This window comes from Somniosus microcephalus, chromosome 12 (assembly GCF_052327205.1).
Source record: "Somniosus microcephalus isolate GS21.2 chromosome 12, FLI_Smic_1.0, whole genome shotgun sequence".
Taxonomy (NCBI): domain Eukaryota; kingdom Metazoa; phylum Chordata; class Chondrichthyes; order Squaliformes; family Somniosidae; genus Somniosus; species Somniosus microcephalus.
In genome coordinates this window covers 178,720,578-178,728,273 of record NC_140998.1, presented here as the reverse complement: position 1 = coordinate 178,728,273, position 7,696 = coordinate 178,720,578, and the positions used below count along the sequence as shown (strand labels likewise).

At 64.9% G+C, this 7,696-nt stretch overlaps 1 protein-coding gene across 1 annotated transcript in view; it reads left to right on the top strand.

The window, feature by feature from the left end:
* Positions 1-155: 155 nt before the first annotated feature.
* The window catches only part of LOC147109741 (protein capicua homolog), a 445,457-nt gene continuing 437,916 nt past the window's right edge, over positions 156-7,696 (top strand). Inside the window, exon 1 of the mRNA XM_086003869.1 lies at positions 156-291. Within this exon, the coding sequence (XP_085859995.1) occupies positions 255-291 (37 nt within the window). The 5' untranslated portion in view covers positions 156-254. The remainder of the gene's footprint in view (positions 292-7,696) is intronic.

Genomic DNA, 7,696 nt, shown 5'->3' with positions numbered 1-7,696 from the left:
ATCAGCAGCGAGCAATCGCGCCTGGGAGTTCGCTGGTCTGGGCGGCTGGGTATTTGCGCGTTCCCAGCCACGCGAGGGTGCGCGGCGTCGGGCTGAGCTGCTGAACGAGGCTTTGTTTGGCTGACCTCTGACCCGTGTTGAACCCCGCAGCTGCCCAAGGATCGGACGCCGATGATGTCCTGGCTGACCTGGAGTTCGACAAGGTGCCGTACTCGTCGCTCAGACGCACGCTGGACCAGCGGCGAGCCCTGGTGATGCAGCTGTTCCACGAGCACGGGTTCTTCCCATCAGGTGAGGTGCCTGACATGTTCGGGGCAGCCCTGGGAACTCCCGAACTCTCAGACAGGAGGCCTTCTCACTGAGAGTGGTGGGCTCATCACTTCCACACTCCGAGTGACGGACTCTCTCTCCCTCTCTCTCCATCCCTGTTACACTCTCTCTCCATCCGTGTCACATTCTCCCTGTCCTTTTCTCTCTCTTGCTCCTTCCTGTCTCTCTCCCCCTTTCTGTCAATCCCTGTCTCTGTCTCTCCCTTCCTGACTCTCTGTTCCCCGCGCTCGCTCGCTCGCCCTTGCTCGTTCTCTCTCTCGCTCGCCCTTGCTCGTTCTCTCTCTCGCTCGCCCTTGCTCGTTCTCTCTCTCGCTCGCCCTTGCTCGTTCTCTCTCTCGCTCGCCCTTGCTCGTTCTCTCTCTCGCTCGCCCTTGCTCGTTCTCTCTCTCGCTCGCCCTTGCTCGTTCTCTCTCTCGCTCGCCCTTGCTCGTTCTCTCTCTCGCTCGCCCTTGCTCGTTCTCTCTCTCTCGCTCGCCCTTGCTCGTTCTCTCTCTCGCTCGCCCTTGCTCGTTCTCTCTCTCGCTCGCCCTTTGCGTCGTTCTCTCTCTCGCTCGCCCTTGCTCGTTCTCTCTCTCGCTCGCCCTTGCTCGTTCTCTCTCTCGCTCGCCCTTGTCGTCGCTCGCTCCGCTCCTTGCTCGTTCTCCCTTCCTCTCGCCTCCGCGCCTTGCCGCTCCCTCGCTCCGCTCTCTCTCGCTCGCCCTTGCTCGTCTCTCTCTCGCTCCTCGCTTCTCGCTGCTCGTTCTCTCTCTCGCCGCCTGCTCGTTCTCTCTCTCGCTGGCGCTCCTTGGCTGCGATCTCTCTCTTCTCGCTCTCGGTCGCCTTGCTCGTTCTCTCTCTCTTCGCCTTGCTCGTCGTCTCTCTCGCTAGCCTTCTCGTTCTCATGTCTCTCGTCTCTCTCTCTCGCCTTGCTCGTCTCGCCTCTCGTTCTCTTCGCGCCTGCTTCCTCTCTCGCTCTCCTTCTCGCTCGCGCCTTCTCGCTCTCTCTCTCTCTCTGCACTCCCCCGATCCTCTCTCTCGCTCTGCCCCTTGCCTCGTCTCTCTCTCTCTCGCCCTGCTCGCTCTCTCGCTCGCCCTTTCCTCGTCGCCCTCTCGCTCTCTCTGCTCGCTCTCTCTCGCTCGCCCTCTCGTCTCTCGCCGCCTTGCTCGTCTCTCTCTCGCTCGCCCTTGCTCGTCTCTCTCGCTCGCCCTTGCTCGTTCTCTCTCTCTCGCCTGCTCGTTCTCTCTCGCTCGCCCTTGCTCGCTCTCTCTCTCGCTCGCCCTTGCTCGTTCTCTCTCTCGCTCGCCCTTGCCTCGTCTCTCTCTCGCTCGCCCTTGCTCGTTCTCTCTCTCGCTCGCCCTTGCTCGTCTCTCTCTCGCTCGCCCTTGCTCGTCTCTCTCTCGCTCGCCCTTGCTCGTTCTCTCTCGCTCGCCCTTGCCTGCGCTCTCTCGCTCGCCCTTGCCTCGTCTCTCTCTCTCTCGCCCTTCCTCGCTCTCTCTCTCTTACCCTTCCTCGTTCTCTTGCTCGCCCTTCCTCGCTCTCTCTCTCGCCCTTCCTCGCTCTCTCTCGCCTTCCTCGTTCTCTTGCTCGCCGTTCCTCGCTTCTCTCTCGCCCTTCCTCGCTCTCTCTCTCTCGCCCTTCCTCGCTCTCTCTCTCTCGCCCTTCCTCGCTCTCTCCCTCTCTCGCCCTTCCTCGCTCTCTCTCTTGCCCTTCCTCGCTCTCTCTCTCTCGCCCTCCCTCGCTCTCTCTCTCGCCTTCCTCGCTCTCTCTCTCGCCCTTCCTCGCTCTCTCTCTCGCCCTTCCTCGCTCTCTCTCTCGCCCTTCCTCGCGCTCTCTCTCTCGCCCTTCCTCGCGCTCTCTCTCTCGCCCTTCCTCGCTCTCTCTCGCCCTTCCTCGCTCTCTCTCGCTCGCCCTTCCTCGCTCTCTCTCTCGCCCTTCCTCGCTCTCTCTCTCGCCCTTCCTCGCTCTCTCTCTCGCCCTCCTCGCTCCCTCTCTCGCCCTTCCTCGCTCTCTCTCTCGCCCTTCCTCGCTCTCTCTCTCGCCCTTCCTCGCTCGCCCTTCCTCGCTCTCTCTCGCTCGCCCTTCCTCGCTCTCTCTCGCTCGCCCTTCCTCGCCTCTCTCGCTCGCCCTTCCTCGCTCTCTCTCGCTCGCCCTTCCTCGCTCTCTCTCGCTCGCCCTTCCTCGCTCTCTCTCGCTCGCCCTTCCTCGCTCTCTCTCGCTCGCCCTTCCTCGCTCGCTCTCTCTCGCCCTTCCTCGCTCTCTCTCTCGCCCTTCCTCGCTCTCTCTCTCGCTCCTTCTCGCCTTCCTCGCTCTCTCTCGCTCGCCCTTCCTCGCTCTCTCTCGCTCGCCCTTCCTCGCTCTCTCTCGCTCGCCCTTCCTCGCTCTCTCTCGCTCGCCCTTCCTCGCTCGCTCTCTCTCGCCCTTCCTCGCTCGCTCTCTCTCGCCCTTCCTCGCTCTCTCTCTCGCTCGCCCTTCCTCGTTCTCTCTCTCGCCCTTCCTCGCTCTCTCTCTCTCGCCCTTCCTCGCTCTCTCTCTCTCGCCCTTCCTCGCTCTCTCTCTCGCCCTTCCTCGTGCTCTCTCTCTCGCCCTTCCTCGCTCTCTCTCTCTCGCCCTTCCTCGCTCTCTCTCTCTCGCCCTTCCTCGCTCTCTCTCGCTCGCCCTTCCTCGCTCTCTCTCTCGCCCTTCCTCGCTCTCTCTCTCGCCCTTCCTCGCTCTCTCTCTCGCCCTTCCTCGCTCCCTCTCTCGCCCTTCCTCGCTCTCTCTCTCGCCCTTCCTCGCTCTCTCTCTCGCCCTTCCTCGCTCTCTCTCTCGCCCTTCCTCGCTCGCCCTTCCTCGCTCTCTCTCTCTCGCCCTTCCTCGCTCTCTCTCGCTCGCCCTTCCTCGCTCTCTCTCGCTCGCCCTTCCTCGCTCTCTCTCGCTCGCCCTTCCTCGCTCTCTCTCGCTCGCCCTTCCTCGCTCGCTCTCTCTCGCCCTTCCTCGCTCTCTCTCTCGCCCTTCCTCGCTCTCTCTCTCGCCCTTCCTCGCTCGCCCTTCCTCGCTCTCTCTCGCTCGCCCTTCCTCGCTCTCTCTCGCTCGCCCTTCCTCGCTCTCTCTCGCTCGCTCTCTCTCGCTCGCCCTTCCTCGCTCTCTCTCGCTCGCCCTTCCTCGCTCTCTCTCGCTCGCCCTTCCTCGCTCGCTCTCTCTCGCCCTTCCTCGCTCTCTCTCTCGCTCGCCCTTCCTCGTTCTCTCTCTCGCCCTTCCTCACTCTCTCTCTCTCGCCCTTCCTCGCTCTCTCTCTCGCCCTTCCTCGCGCTCTCTCTCTCGCCCTTCCTCGCTCTCTCTCTCGCCCTTCCTCGCTCTCTCTCTCTCTCGCCCTTCCTCGCTCTCTTTCGCTCGCCCTTCCTCGCTCTCTCTCTCGCCCTTCCTCGCTCTCTCTCTCGCCCTTCCTCGCTCTCTCTCTCCCTTCCTCGCTCCCTCTCTCGCCCTTCCTCGCTCCCTCTCTCGCCTTCCTCGCTCTCTCTCTCGCCCTTCCTCGCTCGCCCTTCCTCGCTCTCTCTCGCTCGCCCTTCCTCGCTCTCTCTCGCTCCTCGCCCTTCCTCGCTCTCTCTCGCTCGCCCTTCCTCGCTCTCTCTCGCTCGCCCTTCCTCGCTCTCTCTCGCTCGCCCTTCCTCGCTCGCTCTCTCTCGCCCTTCCTCGCTCTCTCTCTCGCCCTTCCTCGCTCTCTCTCTCGCCCTTCCTCGCTCGCCCTTCCTCGCTCTCTCTCGCTCGCCCTTCCTCGCTCGCTCTCTCTCGCCCTTCCTCGCTCTCTCGCCCTTCCTCGCTCGCCCTTCCTCGCTCTCTCTCTCTCGCCCTTCCTCGCTCTCTCTCGCTCGCCCTTCCTCGCTCTCTCTCGCTCGCCCTTCCTCGCTCTCTCTCGCTCGCCCTTCCTCGCTCTCTCTCGCTCGCCCTTCCTCGCTCGCTCTCTCTCGCCCTTCCTCGCTCTCTCTCTCGCCCTTCCTCGCTCTCTCTCTCGCCCTTCCTCGCTCGCCCTTCCTCGCTCTCTCTCGCTCGCCCTTCCTCGCTCTCTCTCGCTCGCCCTTCCTCGCTCTCTCTCGCTCGCTCTCTCGCTCGCCCTTCCTCGCTCTCTCTCGCTCGCCCTTCCTCGCTCTCTCTCGCTCGCCCTTCCTCGCTCGCTCTCTCTCGCCCTTCCTCGCTCTCTCTCTCGCTCGCCCTTCCTCGTTCTCTCTCTCGCCCTTCCTCACTCTCTCTCTCTCGCCCTTCCTTGCTCTCTCTCTCTCGCCCTTCCTCGCTCTCTCTCTCGCCCTTCCTCGCGCTCTCTCTCTCGCCCTTCCTCGCTCTCTCTCTCGCCCTTCCTCGCTCTCTCTCTCTCTCGCCCTTCCTCGCTCTCTCTCGCTCGCCCTTCCTCGCTCTCTCTCTCGCCCTTCCTCGCTCTCTCTCTCGCCCTTCCTCGCTCTCTCTCTCTCCCTTCCTCGCTCCCTCTCTCGCCCTTCCTCGCTCTCTCTCTCGCCCTTCCTCGCTCTCTCTCTCGCCCTTCCTCGCTCGCCCTTCCTCGCTCTCTCTCGCTCGCCCTTCCTCGCTCTCTCTCGCTCGCCCTTCCTCGCTCTCTCTCGCTCGCCCTTCCTCGCTCTCTCTCGCTCGCCCTTCCTCGCTCTCTCTCGCTCGCCCTTCCTCGCTCTCTCTCGCTCGCCCTTCCTCGCTCTCTCTCTCGCCCTTCCTCGCTCTCTCTCTCGCCCTTCCTCGCTCGCCCTTCCTCGCTCTCTCTCGCTCGCCCTTCCTCGCTCTCTCTCGCTCGCCCTTCCTCGCTCTCTCTCGCTCGCCCTTCCTCGCTCTCTCTCGCTCGCCCTTCCTCGCTCTCTCTCGCTCGCCCTTCCTCGCTCTCTCTCGCTCGCCCTTCCTCGCTCGCTCTCTCTCGCCCTTCCTCGCTCGCTCTCTCTCGCCCTTCCTCGCTCTCTCTCTCGCTCGCCCTTCCTCGTTCTCTCTCTCGCCCTTCCTCGCTCTCTCTCTCTCGCCCTTCCTCGCTCTCTCTCTCTCGCCCTTCCTCGCGCTCTCTCTCTCGCCCTTCCTCGCGCTCTCTCTCTCGCCCTTCCTCGCTCTCTCTCTCTCGCCCTTCCTCGCTCTCTCTCTCTCGCCCTTCCTCGCTCTCTCTCGCTCGCCCTTCCTCGCTCTCTCTCTCGCCCTTCCTCGCTCTCTCTCTCGCCCTTCCTCGCTCTCTCTCTCGCCCTTCCTCGCTCCCTCTCTCGCCCTTCCTCGCTCTCTCTCTCGCCCTTCCTCGCTCTCTCTCTCGCCCTTCCTCGCTCTCTCTCTCGCCCTTCCTCGCTCGCCCTTCCTCGCTCTCTCTCGCTCGCCCTTCCTCGCTCTCTCTCGCTCGCCCTTCCTCGCTCTCTCTCGCTCGCCCTTCCTCGCTCTCTCTCGCTCGCCCTTCCTCGCTCTCTCTCGCTCGCCCTTCCTCGCTCTCTCTCGCTCGCCCTTCCTCGCTCTCTCTCGCTCGCCCTTCCTCGCTCTCTCTCGCTCGCTCTCTCTCGCTCGCCCTTCCTCGCTCGCTCTCTCTCGCCCTTCCTCGCTCTCTCGCTCGCCCTTCCTCGCTCTCTCTCGCTCGCCCTTCCTCGCTCTCTCTCGCTCGCCCTTCCTCGCTCTCTCTCGCTCGCCCTTCCTCGCTCTCTCTCGCTCGCCCTTCCTCGCTCTCTCTCGCTCGCCCTTCCTCGCTGTCTCTCGCTCGCCCTTCCTCGCTCGCTCTCTCTCGCCCTTCCTCGCTCTCTCTCTCGCTCGCCCTTCCTCGTTCTCTCTCTCGCCCTTCCTCGCTCTCTCTCTCTCGCCCTTCCTTGCTCTCTCTCGCCCTTCCTCGCTCTCTCTCTCACCCTTCCTCGCGCTCTCTCTCTCGCCCTTCCTCGCTCTCTCTCTCTCGCCCTTCCTCGCTCTCTCTCTCTCTCGCCCTTCCTCTCTCTCGCTCGCCCTTCCTCGCGCTCTCTCTCGCCCTTCCTCGCGCTCTCTCTCGCCCTTCCTCGCGCGCTCTCTCGCCCTTCCTCGCGCCCTCCCTCGCCCTTCCTCGCGCCCTTCCTCGCGCCCTTCCTCACGCCCTCCCTCGCCCTTCCTCGCGCCCTCCCTTGCGCCCTTCCTCGCGCCCTCCCTTGCGCCCTTCCTCGCGCCCTCCCTCGCCCTCCCTCGCGCCCTCTCTCGCCCTTCCTCGCTCTCTCTCTCTCGCCCTTCCTCGCTCTCTCTCTCTCGCCCTTCCTCGCTCTCTCTCTCGCCCTTCCTCGCGCTCTCTCGCCCTTCCCCGCGCGCTCTCTCGCCCTTCCTCGCGCTCTCGCTCGCCCTTCCTCGCGCTCTCTCTCGCCCTTCCTCGCGCTCTCTCTCGCCCTTCCTCGCGCGCTCTCTCGCCCTTCCTCGCGCGCGCTCTCGCCCTTCCTCGCGCGCTCTCTCGCCCTTCCTCGCGCTCTCTCTCGCTCGCCCTTCCTCGCTCTCTCGCTCGCCCTTCCTCGCGCTCTCTCGCGCTTCCTCGCGCGCGCTCTCGCCCTTCCTCGCGCGCTCTCTCGCCCTTCCTCGCGCGCTCTCTCGCCCTTCCTCACGCGCTCTCTCGCCCTTCCTCGCGCGCTCTCTCGCCCTTCCTCGCGCTCTCTCTCGCTCGCCCTTCCTCGCTCTCTCTCTTGCTCCCCCTTCCTCGCGCTCTCTCGCCCTTCCTCCCGCGCGCTCTCGCCCTTCCTCGCGCTCTCTCTCTCGCCCTTCCTCGCTCTCTCTCTCTCGCCCTTCCTCGCGCTCTCTCTCGCCCTTCCTCGCGCTCTCTCTCTCGCCCTTCCTCGCTCTCTCTCTCTCGCCCTTCCTCGCTCTCTCTCGCTCGCCCTTCCTCGCTCTCTCGCTCGCCCTTCCTCGCTCTCTCGCTCGCCCTTCCTCGCTCTCTCTCTCGCTCGCCCTTCGTCGCTCTCTCGCTCGCCCTTCCTCGCTCTCTCTCTCGCTCGCCCTTCCTCGCTCTCTCGCTCGCGCTTCCTCTCTCTCTGTCTCTCTCGCCCTTCCTCGCTCTCTCGCCCTTCCTCGCTGTCTCTCTCTCGCCCTTCCTCGCTCTCTCTCTCTCGCCCTTCTCGCTCTCTCGCCCTTCCTCGCTCTCTCGCCCTTCCTCGCTCTCTCGCTCGCCATTCCTCGCTCTCTCTCTCTCCCTTTCTCGCTCTCTCTCTCCCTTTCTCGCTCGCCCTTCCTCGCTCTCTCTCTCGCCCTTCCTCGCTCTCTCTCGCCCTTCCTCGCTCTCTCTCGCCCTTCCTCGCTCTCTCTCTCGCCCTTCCTCGCTCTCTCGCCCTTCCTCGCTCTCTCTCTCGCCCTCCCTCGCTCTCTCTCTCTCGCCCTTCCTCGCTCGCTCTCTCTCTCTCGCCCTTCCTCGCTCGCTCTCTCTCTCTCGCCCTTCCTCGCTCGCTCTCTCTCTCTCGC